Below are 22,267 nucleotides of genomic sequence, written 5' to 3' on the forward strand. Positions count from 1 at the left end.
AGAGTTCTTGAAATGAGGTCATCAGGTTAGAATTCAGTTGTCCACAAAGATAAATGATTTGTGTGCCTTTCTCAGCTTACCTGGCAGCCAGGGGTCATATTTCACACTTCGGCATACTGTGCATTCACGCTTTTTTTTTTCTGGTAGTCACGTGCCCATTTTGTGTTTTTATGCAATGAAAGAATTGAACGCTGTGTCAACAAAGTCCATTTTTCACACTGGAACTACTGCTGCATACTTAGGTAATTAATTTGTAAACCTTTCTATATTAAAAAAAAAAATTAATGTATCCGCAGGGCTTGACACATTACCTGGCACAGCTGTTCTAGATGGAGTTAAAATGGTTCAGTCAGGGAATGACTGAAGAAGTAAAAAATGTAGGATGAGGTTCAAGGAAAAGATTACACAGCAGTTGTTATCTAAAGAATGCCATCTCTGAAATTACTGTTACCGATGCCAAATCTCATTTATGCTTATGAAATTTTATTATTATGAAATTTATTATGTTTAGAAATTTTAAAGGATCTATCAATACTTTATAGCTCATTACTCTAGTTAGGAGAAGCAAATTCTTAAATGTAAACTTTTTACCTAAAAGGTGTAGAACTTTTATTTTTCTAGCGGTGTTTCAGCAGTCATTGTTAAAAACCACTAGCCTCTATGTGCATTTCAGGTATGAGCTTGTGTAATATTGACAGGATGAGGAGAATCTTTGGTCACCAAATAAGCTCCCTGGTCTTCCTTCCTAAGCTCATTTGCTGTAGAGACGGTTCTGGCTCCTCCCCAAGGTTCTGTCCCAGTCACTCCAGCTGTGAAAGTGGCCATCTACTGGTGGCTCTTGTATAATAAAGCCCTCTGAGGTAATCGTGAGCATGTGTGTACCAAGTCCTGTCTGACTCTTTACGACCCCATGGGCTATAGCCCACCAGGCTCCCCTTGTCCATGAAATTTTCAAAGCAAGAATACTGGAGTGGGTTGCCATTCCCTACTCCGAGGGATCTTCCTCACTCAAGAATCGAACCCAAGCCTCCTGAGTCTCCTGCATTGGCAGGAGGATTCTTTACCAAGGGCACCACCTGGGAAGCCTTCTGGGGTAATTATTTCCACACAGTGAGTTTTAGCAAAAAGAAAATGTTGGCTGCCTCGGGTGGTAGCAGGCTCCCTCATAGGAACAAGAATGTCTGGAACGGGAGGTCAGGCCTAAAGAAGGTCTGCCCTCTTTGTGGCTCAGGAACAATTGCTGGCCACCTCTTTGAACTGTCTGGTTGGACTTTATCCTTTTTATACACATTCTTTGCCCTTGACTCCCCCATCCCCACCTTGCTTTAAGCTCCCTGGTCCAAAAAGACTGACCCCACTTCCACCTTTTAAACAGTAATTTGTTCAGTGGCACTGAAGCTAATGAGAGGAGGGGCAGGATTAGGGTGGGGATGAGACGCACGGGCACCTTGATGGCGGGAACCAGGGACACACGTCCCACATGTAGCAGCTTTGCATATGGACAGGCCTGATTTCTTTGTATGTATTTTTCCATGGGGCTGTCTGGGCCAATAAGAATCACCTCGACTCATACTTCTGGTTTTCAGTTCAGCTTCTAGGAAGGCATTATGTCACACCTTGTGGGGGTGGAACTGGGTGTCACAGGTGGAGGAAGTCAGCCACCTCAGCCTGTCTGGAACCCAGCAGGTGGGAGGAAGCCAGCTACCCTGTCTCTGAGACACCCACAGAGATACTCGGTAGCCCTTGTCTGTCTGAGACACACAGGTTCCGAGAGCAATGCATTCTCTCTGAGTGCCAAATAACTGGGCTTGAAATTTTAATTTTGTCAAAGCTGGTTGTTACGATTTGATTAGGAACAGAATATTTACATAGTCGCACAGTATCTCCCCACAAATCCCTTAGTAGTTACCAGAGGAGGGAAAAATAGAAATTAGTGGAGAAATGGGACAGTACTTAATGAAGTGGTATAAATGAATACCGCCCACAAACATGATGTCAATCCAGACGTGATATCCCGAGAAGGACGCAACAGCACGGGACATACAAAAGCTGAATCTAATTATGAGGAAACATCACACAAACCCAGACTGAGGGCCATCCTATAAAATAAGAATTCTTTAAAATGTCAACATCATAAAATACAAAGGAAAGCTGAAAAGCTGTTGGAAATTAAAGGAAGCTAAACAAATAGGAAAACTAAATACAATACGTGATCCTGCACCAGGAAAAAGAAAATCTTGTCAAAGGACATTATTGGGATAATTGATGAAATTAGGATATTGACGTGGATAAAAAGTATTGTATTAATGTGACATTTCTGGAAGTTGTTTAATTATATAAGAAAATTCCCTTGTTAAGAAATACATACTGAAGTGTTAAGGAGTAAAAGGGCATGATGTATCTATTTTTAAATAGTGTAGATTAAAAAAAAACTATACTATATATATAGAGAGGAAACAAATTGGCAAAATGTTATAGATTGATATAGAGTATAAGAATTCTTTTTTAAAAAATGTTTTCTGAAATGTTGAGATTACTTCAAAATAAAGAGTTTTTAAAAACTATACTTTTGTGATCCTACCATCAAAACCAAACTGAACAAAATGCCCAGTTGTCTCATTTACCCTGGGATGGCTTAGCAATCAGCTGAAAGGGCTACAATGCGACTTCCAGCCCCTGTCTGTCCCCTATCCATACTCGTAAATCGTATAGGTACATGTGGACAATTCCTGCTGAGACACCAACCTGCAGGTCCAGAAGGGCAACAAGTCCAGGGAACTGCTAGGCGAGATTGTTCTTCTTGGCATCACAGCCCCAAAGAGCCAAGATTTCTCTCAGCCACAATAATGGTGGATGCAGATTGAGGTCAGTATGAAAACAGATCTGTTTTGGGTTGTAATGTTGCACATAATGTGATGAGTGAACAGAAAAGAATGTACCCCAGTGAAGGGACAGCCTGTGAACTCCCGATCTGGTTCTGAATATTCTTATGATGCCCAGCGTAGAAAACAGGAAACATCAGTTAAAATGGGAAATGGCTGTGGGCTGAATGACTGTAATTCCTCGTCTTACTTAGAAGTTGGCATGGAATGGCCTTCATGCGCAGCCTGACATCTCCTGAGCTTTCACGCCTTGATAATTTTGCCCTTTCTTAAGGGTGGTGCATTACCAAGCAGAGAGGCTTTTAGGCTGGAATTGCTACCTTTAAGTATGCTGAGAGATTGTGTTTTTAAAGAGCTGTTTGTTTTTCTCTGTCTCTCCAGTTAAAAGCAGCCTGGCTCTGCCTCTGCTTCTGGTTCCCTCCTCCTGCCCCCTCTTTCTTTCTTAAGTAGGCGAGATCTAGCACACAGAACGACTCACAGCCCAGCTTAATAATAACCCAGCAATAAATGACATAGCCATTATCATGCTAGACGGATAAACAGAGGGACAGTCCCCAAAGCTGGGGAGCCCAACCTGAAATTTACTTTTCGGTCCTCCTCATGTCTCTACCACTCCTTTGGGGTTCTCTAAAGTATCAGGGAAGTGTCGCAGACTGTCCAGGCTGTAAAATGGAGATAATTATTCCTGCTCCCTGCCTGCCTGGCTGGCTGAACTGCTTTAGAACTCACACGGGATGATGAGCAGAGAGGTAGCGAGACCCTGAAAGCAACCTACAAATAAGAGGCGGTGTCATTTCTCTTACTGGATGGGGATCTGACTAAAGTAGTCTGGGCTCATTCCCTTTGGAAGGAAGACAGTTTTCCTGTGTGACCTGGACTGCACCCTCTGATGGGCAGTCCCATCTTGACTGCCTGTTTCCTGTCTCCAGTGCCAAGTGCCTGCCCTTCTGGCCTTCCCGCGGCCACCCCTTGTTTTTCCTATCGCTCTATCTGTTGGTTTTCTGCCTCATTAATGAGAAAGGAAGCTTGATAAAAGCTGGAGTCTTGTCTGAATGGTCTGCAGGTGCTACCCCAGTGCTTAGAATAGTGCTTGGCTCCTGGTAGGCACATAACTATTGGGAGGAATGAATGAATGAACCAATGGATAAAATGCTTCTCATCCTCTGTTTTCTTATCTCTTGTTGGCTCCCTGTTCCGCTCAATCCTGCACAGACCTATGATGAGAACTCATAGTAGCCAGTGGTGGACTCCTGGCCCATTTCTTGCTCCTGAGCTCCAGAACTCCAGATCCAAATGCCCAGTGCCTATATGAAAAAGCTGAGTCAAAAAGGGATTATGAGTGTGGATTCTGGAAGCAGAATATTTGTTCATGGTATTATCTGGGGCAAAGGTTGTAACTTCTTTGTGCCTCTTCATCCTTAAAATGAGGGTTAATAATAATGCCGACCTTTTAAGTTTGCTGAGACAATTAAATGATGTAATGCATGTAAGGGCTTCCCAGGCAGTCCTAGTGGGAAAGACCCACCTGCCAATGCAGGAGACAAAAGAGACGTGGTTTGATCCCTGGGTTGGGAAGATCCCCGGGAGGAGAGCATGGCAACCCACTCCAGTATTCTTGCCTGGAGAATCCCATGGATAGAGGAGCCTGGTGGGCTACAGCCCATAGCGTCTCAAAGAGTCAGACACGAACAAAGCAACTTAGCACGCCCACATGCAGCGTGTGTGAAAGAGCTTAGAATGTTGCTTGGTATATAATGAGCCATCGGTAGAGCTCACTGGGGTTTTCATTCTTGTTTAGTGTTCCATCTGGGAAATTGGGGGTGATTGGTATTTTTTTTCATATAAAGGGGGGCTCTCTCTGAATCCTGCACTGTTTTCTCCCAACCAAGTACAGATTTCTTCTTTGCTTGTGGTATTTGGACTATGGGTACCCATGCCTCTCTGCTCAGCACTAGAAAAGTGCATTCTCCATCCAGCAAACACAGCAGCTAAAGCATTCATGGACTGTGTAGCCCACCTTGATCTGCAAACTGCCATTCCCTCCCTCCTCTGCCACCCCCAGCCCAGCCCTGGGAGGATACTGTACAGTTGATTCCTCAAGCTCTGACTGCTAGAAATTCAGTCCCTTCTATGGCTATGTGAATATGCTTTAGGCAGCAGGTTGTGGGTTATGTTCAGATAAGAGAAGACCCCCTTCTAGGGGGGAGGCCCCTGTTCATGTTGCAGTCTTGTTTGTAACTGTAATCCTGTCACAATTCAGTTGAGATTTTCATCACCCTGGTCAGGAAATTCTCGGTGAAGGTTACTACAGCAACCTTCACTCTGCTCTGGAAAGCATATCACTTACAATGGGGCCTTTCAGTGGCTGGGCCCCAAAGCCGGGCAGTGATTCTGTCTATTCAGAACACAATGGGGCAAAACAGAATAGAAAGGAACCACACAGTGTCTTAGGCTCCCGCTGCCATCTGTGGCATTGCACATTGTTGTCCATCCTTGCGTCCAACTTCAGTTTTGTTTCTTCTGTGACAATACACTTTTAATTTCACAATGCATATGCCTGCCAGTTGAAGTGCGTTTCATGGAAGTTTAAATAATAGTAACAATGCCATAGGGGTGTACAAACTTGGCCAGGAAGTGCTGTGGAAATATCTTTGAGAAAAGGTGATACAGGCTTTTGATTTAGAGACAAAGGAAACACAAAGTGGGTTTGTTTAAAAATACTCAAACTACTCTTCAAAACGGATTCTTTTGCCTTGGACTCCTGTAGATTTTTTTTAAGGGAGAAAAATTTAAATGACAAAAAATCAAATCACCCTTGCCTTTATTCACAGCTATTCAAAACAAACCCACCCACCAAACAGAATTTACCCAGCGATAGAAAATGATTGGTTCACTTACATGTTTTTAAAAAGCAAAAACTAGAGAATGTAACAGAGGTATTTTCAAAGCTGAATTTATATATTAAGCATGTGAGCTATAGTTGTACCAAGAAAAAGAATTGTGGTTTTCTTAGAATGGAAGTTGAAAGAAAACTCTTCTCTTTCTTAATTTTTTTTTCCTTTAGAGCATTTATGGTATTTTATTTATTCACACGGCTTGCCCTCTGATCAAACAACTTTTCTTTGTTGTGTGTTTATATCTTTAGGGTTGTTTTATGTCCATGCCTTCTTTAATGTTTCCCGTATGTTTAATTTAAATCATTTGCCTTTTATCTGTCTCCACGTTGCAAGCTCTTTCTCTCTTTTCTAACCTTTGTACTCTTCTTGCTGCACTGAATTTAAAAAAAAAAAAATGAGATTTTTTTTTTTTTTCCTAAGTGCAAAGCTAAGATACTTCTGTATCTTCAACCCAGCCAACCTCCATCAAGCAAATGGTGATTCCATTTTGCTTTTGATTCCAATGAACCTTCACTGCTGTGTGTGTTCACTCCCAGGTATCTCTGGGTATTGGTTATTTGATCAGTAAGTAATACTGTGCTTTTGGCCCAACTCCCAGGAAGAGAAGGGGTCACAGCCAGCGAGACCCTTAGAACTGCTGGCACTACATTTTCTCATTTTTTGGGTCTCAGGGTTCAGGTAGAAAGGGACTTTTGTGCACTTGGGAGCAAAGCATAGTACAAATCCTTTCTCCATTTCTGCAACCAGAAACCAGGCAAATGTTTTTGCAAATCCACTTGTGGTCTTGCTGGCAGTTGTTGAGCATAGCCCTCTTTGTGAGGCAGTGATGTTGACCTCTATTTTCTATTCACTGTCCTGCCCCAAAGTGAGCACACAGTTTTCTCTGTAACCGGGTGGGCATACTCGTCTCTACCTAAAACAGAGAGCCGCCAGCCTAGCTTTGCCTGAATTCTTGCACAGAGTGATTTTGGTTACTCCTCCTTTGGGATCACTTATGTGTCAGCTCCAGCCCCCTTAAACCCTCATTCCCATCCCTGCTACAAGGAAGAACTTTGCAGGGCTGGGAGCAGCTGCCGGAGCAGGTTCCCCTGCGGATCCCTAGCTGGGGCCATTTTGGCAGTTCATGTCTATCTTGCCTATTTTGTCAGAGTGAGGATTTCTGTGAGGTTATTTTCAACCTGAGTGTCCTTACTATGCTGAGAGGCATCTTTGTCACACAAGGAAACCATGCCTCATCTGTCTACTCCCCAAAGGATTTTGAACAAGAAGCCTGAAGACTTACTGAAGGTGTGGGGCTCTGGCCTTGAAATTGGCTATAGGAAGTCCTTTGAAGGCAGAGGCGCAGTGTCGCAGGATGGCTCCAGCCCTTTGGCCTCTCACAACACCTGTTATCTTTGTAGCCATCAGTCCTGTGAGAGTGAAGTGAAAATGTTAGTCACTCAGTCGTGTCTGACTCTTGGCAGCCCCGTGGACTTTACGGCCCCAGGAAGCCTGACGGGTTCCTCTGTCTGTGGACTTCTCCAGGCAAGAATACTGGAGTTGGTTACCATTTCCTTCTCCAGGGGATCTTCCCAATCCAGGGATCAAACCTGGGCCTTCTGCATTGCAAGCAGGTTCTTTATACCATCTGAACCACCAGAGAAGTCAGGGAGTCAACCCTATCCATGCCTAAAATGCTGCTGTTGAGAGTAGTGATCTCTGTTCCTTCATCCATCTTGCCAGGGGGACCTAAAAGGCAGTTTCAGGTGCTACTTTTGAAATCTTGTTATCAGAGAACAGCTGCCTTGACACACTTTCACACAGTGGGGAATACATTTCGTTTGACTTCCAGGGCCTCCATGGAAGCTGCTCTGGGTTTGTAAACCCACCAGTACAGATCTGGACTCCATGACTGTCTCTGGCCAATTTTTTCATCTCTTACACAGAGATCATAGTACTCCCCATCCCCAATTCTACAGTTCTTTTGAAACCAGATGAAATGAAGCACCTAACAGTGTTTAGCACATAGTAGGTTGTTTAGAGAAGCCATGCTCATTCCCTGCTCCTGAACACTGTGGATCACACTTCTTAATGAGGTGGGTTGCCTTTTTGATGCTGTAGTGTATTTCATGGGATACAATGAGCAATGGGTAACGATCACAGAAACTTTCTTGGATTTTCTATGGAGTTGTGAATTTTAAGCTGGTATGATTCCCCCGACCTCATAATCAAGTCAGATATGGTTAAACTTGTGTTTTGATTTCAATTTAGTTGTTCTGGCAGAAGAAAATTACTATTGGAAGGAGTGCCATGGAATTCTCCAGGGATCTCTAGTTAGATTACAACTTTCCAATTTCTGCGGTCATTTCCCCCCGTTTTCTGGAGATTGCCTTTCTCCTTCACCTACTTGTTTCAGTTTTTTAAGCCAGTGCTTTGACTTTTTTCCCCCCATATCTTGGGTGGAAGGCAAGGGGTTCTAGGAAAGTGATCCCCAAAGTGTGAGGTCTGTGCACCTTTGCCTGCAAAGTAACTCACTGGAGAGAAGGTTTTAAAACTTTGATTCACATTTACCTTAATATTAAAACAAAGAAGAAATTAAGCTCTTTAAATATTTACTATCTGGATGGATACCAGTGGCCTGATGCAGTCTGATTGCTCAAAGGTCATGGTTCACAAATGATCATGTTTATTAGTTGAGAGCTTTAAAATATTTAAATACCTAGACTCTTTTGATTGTTTTTCCTGGAACTTCTGTGGGTGATGAAAACCTTTGCTACATATAGGTTTGCTGGGGAGGGGTTGGTGGTAGAGAGCCAACCACTGGCTGGGAGGTAGAAGGCCCAAATTCTAGCTCTGGTTCTCTTCTAAGTAACTAGCACCGCAGACATGTTCCTCCTCTCTGGTCTCAGCCTCCTTATCTGCACAGTAAGAGCTTTGGACTGGTGGATGGATAGGCGAGGCCCCTTCCAGCTATAAAATGTTCAGCTCAGAATGTAAATGTAGAGGTATTGTGCCCTGTCCTTATGCCTCTTCATTTGTAGTTTGTTTCAACCCCTTCACTTTCTTACCTGTAAGCCATCTGTTCGTGACTCAAGCCATCCAGTTTTTTAATTAATTTTTTATTGGAATATAGTTGCCTTACAGTGTTGTTTCTGCTGTACATCAGAGTGAATCAGCTGTATGTATAGATGAAGGGTGAAAGTGAAGTTGCTCAGTCGTGTCCGACTCTTTGCAACCCCAAGGACTACAGTCCACCAGGCTCCTCTGTCCATGGGGTTTCCCAGGCAAGAATACTGGAATGGGTTACTATTTTCTTCTCCAGGGAATCTTCTCAATCCAGGGGTCAAACCCATGTCTCTTGCATTGCAGGTAGATTTTTTACCACTGAGCCATCAGGGAAGCCTGTCCCTAGACCAACACTTTATGGCTGCATTTTGCCCCTGGAGGAACATGACATCTCTGTGCAGCAGGTCAGGCCAGATCAAGCAAAGAGTCTAGATATGCCCTTGCCAAAACCTGGAGAAGATGCTGAAGGCATTTCTCAATTCTGTATTTCTTTCTTCATTGTTGGCTAGTGACTGTGGTGCTTGGGGGACACCTCTCATCCCTGAACTTGGCTTCTATCCTGGACTCGGTCTCCCCCATGGCTAATTCATGACAAAGACTGTCCGATGCCCACAAGATACCCTTGATCACACTCCAGGCCCTTCCCCCATCTACCACATTCTGAAACACTCATCCTGGGTTTTCTCATTTATATATGCCCAAACAGTTCATTTTTCAGAAAAAGTAAATTATACTTAAAAAAAAAAAAACACAAAAAACACCAAATGAGTTGATTTTCTTGTATTGTCATACCTCTACCATTTTGCATGACATAAGTAATACATGTTTTGTAATCAGTGCAGAAAGATGCTGTGAATGATAGTGAGTCCTGGAAGACTGTTTTTAATCAGGTCAATATCAATTCTACTGAAGTCTTTTAAATCTTTGCATATTTTTCTTTTTCCTCAAAACAGGGTTTGAATTAGAATTTATTTCATAGTACAGAGTAATAGTTCATTTCTAAGTGACAGGAATTGCTCAATTATCTTCCTGTTTTTATTTCCATTTCAATTAATAGTATGAACAAGAGCCGTCAATGCCAGTATTTCTAGCTGGTCTGCCTGCATCATTACTTTGATTTCTTAATTCAGCTTAAGAAATTTACTGAACAGCTACCATTGCTTCAGGGACTATCATTTTCAAACCAAAAATTAGGATACATTGTCTGATAGGACTTTTGGTCATAGATTCATTAACCAAGAAAACAAAATCCTATCGTAGAGGTGCAAAAACTAAATCACATTAACCTGTGTATTTAATAGACTACCTGAATTGTGAAGAATTAAATTCCGTGAAACTGACCTTGCCAAAGGTCACAGAGGTAGAGCCTATACTTGAACCCAAGTGTGTTCATTGTAATCAACTCCTTGAAAACACTAGCAATGACAGGTAGGTCCCTGAAGGAACTGATAAATGCTTGTCATGTTGTCAAACCAGCAGAGCTGCAGCTGAAAAGACAGAGCCTGACATCAATGTGACTCTTCGGTTGCTTGATTAAACTATAAACTGAGACAGAAGTAGAATGAGCATTTGTCACATAATGGAGTTTCAACCATTTGATTTATTTTGTAGCTTGAAATGTCCTCACCCTGTGGTCAAAAGTAGCCTGTTTTCCTTACCTGGATGACAGTGGACAGTTAAGAGAGAATTATCTTTAGAGGCAACTTCTGGAGAAGGAACTGGCAACCCACTCCAGTACTCTTGCCTGGAAAATCCCATGGACGGAGAATCCTGGTAGGCTACAGTTCATGGTGTCACAAAGAGTCGGACGTGACTGAGCGACTTCACTTCACTTCTCTTCTCTTCCCTTTGATCTTCTGGGCCAGGAGCCTTAGGAAAGCTTCAGAAAGTTTTTCACTTGGGGCCGACCCCCACCCTAGCCCCCCTCCCCCGCCTTGTCCCCCTCTGACTGCTGCCACAGTGAGATATTTAGTTCTTTATTTATTTATTTTTGGATTTGTCCTCCTTGGCTGAGACTTCTTTATTATTTTTTTTACATTATGGTTAATTTTTATTTTTTTAAAACATTTTATTTTGTATTGGAGTATAGCCATTTTGTTCACCTGAAATTATCACAACATGGTTAATCAGCTATACCCCCGATACAAAATGTTTTTAGTGTTAAAAAATAAATAAAGATAAAATTCAAAAAAAGAGTGAAGGAGAATCGGTACCCCAACCCCTCAAAGACTTTGTCATTGTTGTATATTTGGGGTGGGGGAAGCAATGTTGTAACAGTTTCAGGTGGATAGCAAAGGGATTCAGCCATCCATGTGCAAGTATCCATTCGCTCCAAACTCCCCTTCCATCCAGGCTGCCATATAACATTGAGCAGAGTTCCCTGTGCTATACAGCAGAGATACTGTTTAGCTCTGAGATGAACCAAAGCTGCCTGGAATTCACTGGCCCAACTAGTACTGATTGAGCATGCCTACATGCCAGGCACTGATCTGCAGGCTGGGAACATGGCCAGGAGTAGATGTGCTCTCAAGGCCAATGACCAGACTACTTCCTCTGTGGACTCCCAGGTGCTGAGCTTTGCACAGGGTACCCTGTGTACCAATAATAAAAGTATCCACTTCATGCTGTTCTGTGGAGGAAAAAAAAGTTGATATGTGGCAAGCAGTAAACATTCAATAAAACAATTACTATGGACGCTAGGATTATTGCCGTTTCCAAGTCACTTACCTTATTACAAGACGCAGTACATATAATGATTAAGTGCAGAGAAAGCTGGTTGGCCTGGGTTTGAAGCCCAGCTGCTGCGGTTGGGCAAGTTATTAATAGTTAACTTCTCCGTGCTTCAGTCTCCTGCCTGATGAGGTTGTGAGGATTAAGTAAATTATCATGTATATGTATACGTAGGGCTGACTCATGTTGATCTATAGCAGAGGCCAACACAATATTGTGAAGCAGTTTTTCTTCAGTTAAAAAATACATGCTTGGGGAAAAAATGATCATATATGAAATGTTTAGAACCGTGCTAGTATGTAATGAGAACTAGCTGTTGTGTGAGAAAAGTATTTTTCCCAGAGGAGAGAGCCACTATCCTAGTTTACCCTAGAGACTGAAGGGGAAAAGGATGGAACAGTGCAGGTAATCCTTGCAGGAAGCACTTCCCAAGAGAGAAAGAGTAAATCGTAGGTGCCCAAGAGAGAACTTCCTTGTCGGCCTCAGGACAAGCCATTACTGCAGAGGACTGATCAGATGTCCCATGTGTGGCTGTTTTCCCAGGAGAGAGGACTAGAGGAGTGTTCTGGGGACCCCTGATGGAAAATGCAGGGGATTTGGAACATGAATACAAAACAGTTTCTACTTGTAAAAATGAAACCTCGCCTCTCATCTGCTGTCAAAAGGGGGATCTGGCCTTGCCATGTGAGATTGTTCACAGCAGAGGAAAATACGTCTAGGAAGTAGAACTCATTTAAATTCTTTATGGCTAGATTTGAAATTGGTGGGAATAGGCTCAGTAGAGAGTGGCAGTGGGACCCTCATGCGAGGGACACGGCAGCAAGGTATACTGTAAGGGCCCTGTGTCTGTGTGTGTACTTTTCTTCTTAATTTTCATTATTTTTTGGCCACATCACTCAGCATGCAGGATCTTTGTTCTTCAACCAGGGATGGAACTGGTACCCCCTGCAGTTTTCACTTTCATGCATTGGAGAAGGAAATGGCAACCCACTCCAGTGTTCTTGCCTGGGGAATCCCAGGGATGGCGGAGTCTGGTGGGCTGCCATCTATGGGGTCGCACAGAGTCGGACACGACTGAAGCGACTTAGCAGCAGCAGCAGATGTAGGAAAGTTGTTAAAGGGGTTGAAAATGAAGTTTAGGAAACACTGGAGTAGAGTGTATATGAATGAAGGCCAGAGCTCATTGTAATCTCCTGGGGTGGACATACCACTTGTGGGCAGTGGTGAGGGAGGCAGGGTTCCTGCTTCAGTGATCTTAATGAAAGTGAAGTAGAAGTTGTTCAGTCGTGTCCGACTCTTTGCTACCGCATGGACTATACAGTCCATGGAATTCTCCAGGCCAGAATACTGCACTGGATAGCCTTTCCCTTCTCCAGGGAATCTTCCCGACCTAGGAATCGAACTGGGGTTTCCCTCATTACACGCGGATTCTTTACCAACTGAGTTATCAGAGAAGCTTTCACTTTCACTTAAAAAAAAAAATACTGAAGGGATTTTTAGATTGGAAGAGGTCCAAGCTGAACATACCTTTTACAAACTGATAGAGAAGGAAATGGCTACCCACTCCAGTATTCTTGCTTGGAATATTCCATGGACAGGGGAGCCTGGTGGGCTGCTGTCCATGGGGTCACAAAGAGTTGGACACCACTGAGCAACTAACATACATTTACAAACTGAAGAGGAGGTTACCTTGCTTTGCAAACTTGCAACCTGATGTGGACAGTTTAATATGAGCTGCTTGTCAGCCAGGACTCTCACCCGTATCCTGTTTGGGATGAGGGTGGAGAAAAAGCTACAAAAATTGTCACAGCTAACCCTCTAGAACTGGGCAATTGATCAGCCTCACCAGTAAAACCACTACACAGTTCTTGACATGACATTAGTACATGGTACGATGCTTCCAGAAGAACCGAAGCTTCATAATGTCTTTGATGATTTAAACAGTGACCCCACATTTGTAAAGGGCATAGAATGGGGCCTGGCTTCTCAGAATTGTCTTGTGCCATAATCTATCAAACCTAAGATGCTCCTGATTATAAGAGTTAATCTGTGATACAGCATTGGTTATAGGACACATCCTAATGTCGCATTGTAAGAATATGAAAAAATGCATCTTATTGATAGAATTGATGGAATATGTTAACTGTTCCTTTATACCATGTTAGGTTTGAACTGTTCACTGATATAAAAAATGATCCTTTTGGGAGCCACATTTCAGTTAGAGTAAGTGAAAGAAAGGGTGTTTCTTTTCCTGGGAGCCCAATGTTATTTAAAGAAGAGTTTACTATAGCTGCAAGCTGGGATGAACAAACTAACACAGAATAACAAGAGAAGATGGGAAAAGTGTCATTTATACATAGATTTCATTTCATTGTACAAAGTATTTATCCCTTATTTGCATCTTATCTAATTTTTTCACTGAAAAGAACTGTATATGTGTGTATATGTGATCTTCCCTGGTGGCTCAGATGGTAAAGCATCTGTCTACAATTCGGGAGACCCAGGTTCGATCCCTGGGTTGGGACGATCCCCTGGAGAAGGAAATGGCAATCCACTCCAGGACTATTGCCTGGAAAATCCCATGGACAGAGGAGCCTGGTGGGCTACAGCCCATGGGGTCGCAAAGAGTCGGACACGACTGAGTGACTTCACCTCACTTCATACGTTTTATAAATTGTGTGCTCAGTAGAGAAGTAAAACCGTACAGAAACTACACTTAGGTAAATAACCACATCATTTTAACAACTGTTTTGCCATACACAGATACCATTTTGTATTAATCATATGATGATTGTAATTAAAACCAAATTTGGGCACCTTACCATCTCTCTCTCTCTTTTTTTTCCCCCTACAAACCTTTTTTTCTCTCCCCTACTCAGTTAGCCCAGACACTGTTGCCAGACTGGTCTGTGCCCCGATCATGTCATCATGTAAAGCCAACTCTACCCCAAGAAGGACTTGAGATTGGTGTGATTATCCTCTGGGGGCAGTGCAGTGTCAGGAACCTCTTTTCTCCTGAGCAGACCGCTGAGAGGCCCTGAGAGCCTCAGAGAGGCTTAGTGATTTGTGGGAGACCCTGAGGATCTTGCTGGGAGGGCTGGTCTCTGAGAGTTGCCTGTGATTTTTCTGGGATCAGGTTGGTCACAGATGCAACCATGCAGCCTGAGGTGGTCCCAGTTGATGCCTCTTGTTCCAGCTTTATTATTAACAACATCCCCTTCTGCACTCAGTGTCTTGGTTTGCTCTAGTGAGGAAGGGTGACTCTGGCCAACCCTGGCTTAGAAACCGCTGGATCTAGTGATCCTGGAGCCAGTGTTCAGACTTGGCCTTGATAGTGGTATTGGAAGTGAGCTGTGGTATAGCAGAAAGAGTGAAGAAAAGGAAGTCAGAAATCCCCATGACAGGTCTCAACCCTGTCCTTTGTATGTAGAAATGCTGCACAAATACTCAGCTTTTGATCAGCTCGCATGTACCTACATGAGTGGAACTAATGAACACATCTTCTACCTTCGTTGGGCCTCCTACTCTGTGTGCTAACCTCCCATGGACTTTCCCATCCTCAGCCTCTCCAAGCAGAGGCAACTTGGTATGTTATAATCCCAGGCCTCCCTTTACCCATTTGTAAAATAGTGGTGGCATGATTGTAATATTCACGTCTTATGGGTATTGTGAGAATCCATTGAGATACCACAGAGCTTCGGCATATATTTATGGGTTCAGAAAGAGTCAGTCCCTGTTACGTTAAGGACAGAGGGGATTAGGAGTTTTGTGGGCTCTTGGCTGCCCGTTCTCACCCCTAGCCCTCGCTGTTCCAGAAACACCCCTTCCTTGTGCTTTGTTCATTGCAGCTCAGCACTGGTACATACTTGCTTCAGACATCTGTCTTCATACCACCAAAACAGTGTGTGTGTGTGTGTGGAGGCGGGGGAGCGGGCAGTGATCTACGTTTCATGAAGTTAAAACACAATGCTGGCTGACTGTGCCCGGTACATAGACAAACAAATATTTATGGTTGATTTTTCCATCATTTGCAATGGAAGTGTTTTATTCCAGTCAAACAGCAGAACTGCAAAAAGTAGAATACCCAGACTGTCAATTAAAAAGATTGGAACATCTACCAGAGAATTAGATGTCCATGCCGTTCCTGTTACGAGTCACTGGGTCAGAAAATCCCATTAAAAAACAAGTTAAGCTCATCCACAGGCCAGGACATTACCCATTGTCCGTTGTTGACGATAAGAATATGGTTTCTCTCTCTTTGGGGGTGATTTGCTTATAACACTGGGGGCATTCTAGTCCTAGGTTTTTTGGAAATCACCATCCCCAGAAAATGCTTAATTTCATTGGCATCGTATTCAACACTTCTATTTTGTATTAATTAATTAATTTACTTATTTTTGGTTGCACTGGTCTTTCTTGCTGTGTGGGGGCATTTCTCTAGCTGCAGTGAACAGGGGCTGCTCTCTAGTTGCGTGCACTGGCTTCTCATTGCAGAGGCTTTTCTTGTTGTGGAGCATGGGCTCTACGCACACAGGCTTCAGTAGTTGCACATGCATGCTCAGTAGCTGCGGCACAGGGGCTTAGTTGCTGCACGACATGTGGAATCTTCCCTGACCAGGGATCGAACCTTTGTCCTCTACATTAGCAGGTGGATTCTTATCCACTGAACCAGCAGGGAAGTCCCCAGCGCTTGTTTATTTTTAAATTTTACTTACACATGCATATGGTTCAAAATAGCAGTAAAAAAGTACACTGTGCTGCCAAGTTTAAAATGAAGAGTAAATGTCACCTTTTTTCCCCAGGCCTGCTCCCTGATGGAACCTTGTATATCTTTCAAGAAAACAATTAAAACACATGTCTTTTAATGTGTCATTCAATACTTAATTCACATACTGATTGCTATTTTTACACATCTGTGGGTCTTGAAGAACTTTCCAAGTCAGCACAGATTCCTTCCCGTGACCACGTGGAACTCCTCTCAGGAGGCGCCATGATGTGATAGGTCTTCAAACCCTGTGTCCACTTATCCCCATTACACACTTTGCTGCAGGGAAGAACCCTGTATATACATCTTGGCATCCTTGGTAGATTTTAAGGTAAATTCTTTAAAATAAAGGTGGAGCAAAGAGAGTATGCCCATTATTTCTGTTTAGTTAACGGTGTTTATATTGGTCTGTGTGACTTTAGTTTCTATCCCTAGTCCTACACAAGTCTATTAATGATACTGTGCCAAAGAATCTATGTTTTCACACTGTGGTGCTGGAGAGGCCTCTTGAAAGTCCCTAAAACCTCTGACTGTGGATCAAAACAAACTGGAAAATTCTTACAGAGATAGGGATACCAGACCACCTGACCTGCCTCCTGAGAAATCTGTATGTGGATCAAGAAGCAACAGTTAGAACTGGACATGGCCAACGGACTGGTTCAGCATTGGGAAAGGAGTACGTCAAGTCTGTATATTGTCAACCTGCTTATTTACCTTTCATGTAGAGTACATCCTGCAGAATGTCGGCTGAATGAACAAGCTGGGATCAAGACTGCTGGGAGAAATATCAATAACCTCAGATATGCAGATGACAGCACCCTTATGGCAGAAAGTGAAGAAGAACTAAAGAGCCTCTTGATGAAAGTGAAAGAGGAGAGTGAAAAAGCTGGCTTAAAACTCAACATTCAAAAGACTAAGATCATGGCATCTGGTCCCATCACTTCATGGCAAATAGATGGGTAAACAGTTGAAACATTAACAGACTTTATTTTCTTGGGCTGCAAAATCACTATAGACAGTGACTGCAGCCATGAAATTAAATGACACTTGCTCCTTAGTAGAAAAGCTATGACCAACCTAGACAGTGTATTCACAAGCAGAGACATCATTTTGCTGACAAAGATCCATATAGTCAAAGCTATTCTTTTTCCTGTAGTTGTGTACGGATGTGAGAGTTGGACCATAAAGAAGGCTGAGTGCCGAAGAATTGATGCTTTTGAACTGTGGTGCTAGAGAGGACTCTTGAGAGTCCCTACAACTGCAAGGAGGTCAAACCAGTCAATCCTAAAGGAAATCAGCCCTAAATATTCATTCAAAGGCCTGTTGCTGAAGCTAAAACTCTAATACTTTGGCCACCTGATGCAAAGAGCTGACTCACTGGAAAAGACCCCAATGCTGGGAAAGATTGAGGGCAGGAGGGGACGACAGAGGATGAGATGGTTGGATGGCATCACTGACTCAATGGACATGAGTTTGAGCAAACTCCAAGAGACAGTGAAGAACATGGGGTCACAAGTGACTGAAAAACAACAAATACTCTCCCTACAGGAGAGCAAGCGTGTGTGTGGCCACCCCTCCCCTAGACCCTGCCCAGCACTGAGCCTCTTGTGTTTACTCAGCATGTTTGATGGCCTCCCTTTCCTGGGCATCTTAAGGGCACTTGAAGAAGTAAAGTTACCCATTATATGATCATCTCCTCCCTCCGGGATGAACCAAAGAAGGAAAGTGCTCAGAGACACTAGTGAGAGTGTGGCAGCGCCCCCGCTGTGGGCAGGGCTGCCCCGGGGCCTCTTTGTGGGCGTGGAGGTTGGCTTTCAGGACAGTACCTGCCTTTGTGCACTGACTCAACTTTGCTTATCCCAGTCCCCACCCTGCTGAACACACACCAGTTCATGGCACTCCGCCTTTTAAAATCAGTGCCGTGGCTTCTTCCTCCACGTGAGGTACTTCTGTGTCTTGGTGCCACCTCTTAAATGTGAGGAGTAAACCAGGCCATTATGTGAACCCCACGTGAACCCCCAAACGTGAACCCCACGTTTTAAAACTTGAATATGAATCCGTGCTTTTTAATCAGTTGATTCATAATTAGAAAGTAACTATGGACCTGAGAAAATCTGCACTCAATCTTTACCTAGTGGGAAGTATCTCGTTCATATATATATTTTTTTCCTTCTTGGCCACACTGTATAGCATGTGGAATCCTTGTTCCCACCCCAGGGATCTAACCCATGCCCCTTACTTTGGAAGTGTGGAGACTTAACCACAGGACTGCCAGGGAAGTCCTTCTCTTTCAGAACTTGTAATTGTTGTCAGGGTTAGGAGCAACCTTTTATCATCATTATCGTTGTTATTATCATTATTATCATTTCTTAGCTGGGGCATCAGCAACCACATTCCCGTCCTTTGTACAACAGTGCTTCACTCACCAAGAACTGTTAGAAAATGAAATACCTTGCTGAGTGCCCCTACTTATTCAAATATTTCCTTTTCTGGTTGGGAAACAAAAAGGTGTTACCTACCCAGAAAGCCCATAGAAGAGAAGGAAGCGGAGTCATGTGCTGGCCTGGTAGCCTGGACCTTGGCCATGAGGAAAAATGTCCCTCCTCACCCAGATGGGGGCGACCCTCAGGTCCTCCCCCAGCAGGTGTGGCCGCCTGTCCTGCCCTTCGCCTCCCAGTCAGGGGCAGGAGAAAGAAGCAAAGGGGTTGAGGTTCTGTGCCCCCAGGAGTGCCATTCTTATCCACATAATTCGAGGACCATAGTTTGTGATCTGATGGCAACTTTCAGCTTCTGCTTCCAAGGATATTGTCCAGGGTTGTAAGATGACAACCACTTCCCACTCTGTTCCCCACTTACTCGCTGTCAGTGACTGTGTTCCAAGGAAGGCCTCTGGGAAAGTCATTGTGTGATCAAGTTTATGGTCCCCTACAGGAAAACAGAAAGCTTCCCTGGGCTGGACTGGAAACCTGTGCATCCCTGTTTGGTTTCCAGGCTCCCTGATCCAGTTCTCACCCTCCGCTAGAACTGCCTAGCCCAGCCCTCTCCCAGCTTTTATTTCCCCATGCGTGGGTTCTGACCTTGCCCTTGGCACTCTGGGCAGGTCAGCCTTCCCCCCGAAAGCTCCGATTACTCCCTCTCTCTCTCAGTGTTGCTCTCAAATCAAATGACTCACTGCCTTGCTAATAGTAAGTGTCAGTCATTCTATTGGTTCCTTATCCTCTTGTAGGTAGAAGTCTGGAGAACCAGCCAGGGGAACTTTTTTTGTGTGGAGGAATATTTGAAACTCCGTACAAGGAGTTCTGTTGTACTGGGGAGTAACTGCCAGTAGAAAAAGGACACTGCCTTTGAGTTGAGACAGACAGTAATGGATCACTCTGCAGTGACAGAGAGAGAAAAGACAGATTGGACTCCAAGACAGACTTGGATCACATTGAGAAGGCATTTCTGTGGATCAGTACAAACACATACACAGTGACATAGAGCTCCTCCATTTCTTGCCCTTTGTAGACGTTATTTAACATCTACAACTTATTAGTAGCCCTTCTGTTTTGTTCAACTCTGCTTCTATTTTTAGAGAGAAAACAACATTTTGGCCATCTTTTAAGTACATGGATAATTGTTGGTATTGAAAAGAAACATACATACTGGTTAGTTACTCCAGGAGCTTAGTTTTCTCTGCATAGTAAGTTTTGCAGGTGTCCAGAAAGAATATTCAAGCTGGAAAAGGAGGGAGGGCAGCGGAGTCTCCAGGAACCTTTATCTGGTTGGAAATAGACTGTGGACCTTCGACTGAGATCCAGTGAGTCATCCTGTGGCCAGTGCTTTTTGTTTTGCCACAAGAGGAAAGAGAGTGGTGAGGTTTGAGGTAATTTTGTAGAACTGATGCTACATATGATTCTGAGAAAGTCAAATATATCATGTAATGGTTTCCCTCTGCAAGGCAGCATGGGTGGCAAGCCTTCCCGAACCCCTTTTTGGAGCTTGAACCCATGGCGCTATGCTTTTCCCATGATGGCCCCTTCCTTGGCTGGATTTATAATAATTGCTTTCCCAGAAACTCTTAGAATTTGCTGTTATCAAAGGGCCCATATCTCCAGCAGAGAAAACATTATGCAGTTTTTTAAAGGGAAATTTAAAATGTTACCTATCTTGTTTCCTTCCACCTCCCCCTTCTCTCAAAGAGCCTATTGCCTTTTCTCATCCTAGTTTTGACATTTGACAGGTGGCCTTTCTAGACTCCCTTGTTCAGAAATCTTTTTCTTCTTTATTCAGACTCCCTCCCACAAAAGTAAACTTCCCCCCAAAAGTGAATTCCTGAGGAGGGAGAGGAGCCAGTCTTGTTCAGTGCCCACCATCCTGGTCCAGTGTGTGACATGTCCAGTAGAGAGTGCGGAGAACTCCAAGGGAAGAAAGAGCCTTCCAATAACTTGTCATGTGTTATTTGTCATTATTTCATATGCATTGGCTTTTTTAATTGCCTGTGAGTGTAGATTATAATGAATATCCTTCTTTGTCTCGTCTTGTCTGGGAAATTCAAAATATTATAGATTCATTTCTCATGGCACTTTCTCCAGGAAGTGGTTTCTCTCTCTCCTGGTGCAAAGGACTCTCCACCCACTCCTGGAACACCCATTTTGCACATGTTTACATATTGACTGTTGCTGACGCACAAATTTTGAATAATTTGGTGGCTATCTAGTGTCCGAGTGCAGCCACCATGATGTACCCATCTGCCCTTAACCCCAGGGCATGGCACATAGCCCAACACATGGGGATCCCATGACAGAAATGCCAAGTGATAGGAAATCCTATCTGGTGCTCAGAGCCACCCCTGGTGTTAAGTTGTAAATCCAGTAAGCAGACAAGGGCTCTGCCTAGCCAAGGAGGCCATGGGATCAGATGAGGTTCTTCTGTCCATAGCATGGGACATAACATGAACATTCTGTGTTCATGTTTAGACCATCTGGTCCATTTCCATGTATGATCAGTCATCAAAATGTAGCTTATCTTTTGAATGTGTGTGTGTATGCTCAGTTACTTCAGTTGTGTCCGACTCTTTGCAACCCTATGGACTGTAGCCCACCAGGCTCCTCTGTCCATGGGATTCTCCAGGCAAGAATACTGGAGTGGTTTGCCATGCCCTTCTTCAGGAGATCTTTCTTACCCAGGGATCGAACCTGCATCTCTTGTGTCTCCTGCATTGCAGGCAGATTCTTCATCCACTGAGCTACCTGGGAAGGCCGATCTTTGAATGTGGAAAATTAATATTGCATCAACAGTGATAAGTTTATGGATGGAAAGCAATTCAGATGGCTTGAGAAATTATGATCACATGATGTAACTATTGTGGGATATGTATTCTTTCTACTTCTGAGTTCTGTCATATAATTTGCAAAACAAGTCTGGAATGTTTCTATTTCATTGCTTATTTGTCAGTCAGTTCTACAAAACAGTAAGCTTGAAGGAATTATCCAAGCCTATTGATCATTTACTGTGCCGTTCTCTGGATAGTGCATGGTGCTTTACATGTTGTTTTATTTAATCCTTACAACAACTCTGTGAACTGGGTCTTATTTTTCCCTTTTTATTAAAAAAGAAAAGCTTAAGTGACGCAAAAGCTTAGATCACTTTTCCCCACTTCATTTAGGTGGCAAAGCTGAAATCTGAATCTAGATAGCAAGATATTTGTTTGCTTTGCGTGTTCTTACTTGATATAAGGAATATTTGGGAACTTAGTGATAATTTTTTTTCCCTCCAGGAGAAAAATAAACCATCCTCATAATTGTATGTGTTCCATTTGCAGGGAAGCAAAGGAGCCTACCGGTACCACTGGCAGAGCCACAATGTCAAGCACAGTGGTGTGGATGACATGGTCTTGCTCTCCAAGATCACAGAGAATGCTATCGTGGAGAATCTAAAGAAGAGATACATGGATGACTACATTTTTG

General features: G+C 43.5%; 1 protein-coding gene and 1 long non-coding RNA gene across 3 annotated transcripts in view; both read left to right on the forward strand.

Moving 5' to 3' along the window:
* LOC132660040 (uncharacterized) overlaps positions 1 to 22,122 on the forward strand; it is a 44,313-nt gene extending 22,191 nt beyond the window's left edge. The window contains exon 2 of the long non-coding RNA XR_009601206.1: positions 148 to 22,122. This is a non-coding gene — a long non-coding RNA (uncharacterized LOC132660040). The remainder of the gene's footprint in view (positions 1 to 147) is intronic.
* Positions 1 to 22,267, forward strand: part of MYO1E (myosin IE) — a 214,992-nt gene that overhangs the window by 72,198 nt on the left and 120,527 nt on the right. For both annotated transcript variants that reach the window (XM_004010559.5, XM_060417853.1), the window contains exon 2: positions 22,123 to 22,266. In XM_004010559.5, coding sequence (XP_004010608.1) covers positions 22,123 to 22,266 — 144 coding nt within the window. The remainder of the gene's footprint in view (positions 1 to 22,122; position 22,267) is intronic.

This window comes from Ovis aries, chromosome 7 (genome assembly GCF_016772045.2).
Source record: "Ovis aries strain OAR_USU_Benz2616 breed Rambouillet chromosome 7, ARS-UI_Ramb_v3.0, whole genome shotgun sequence".
NCBI lineage: Eukaryota > Metazoa > Chordata > Mammalia > Artiodactyla > Bovidae > Ovis > Ovis aries.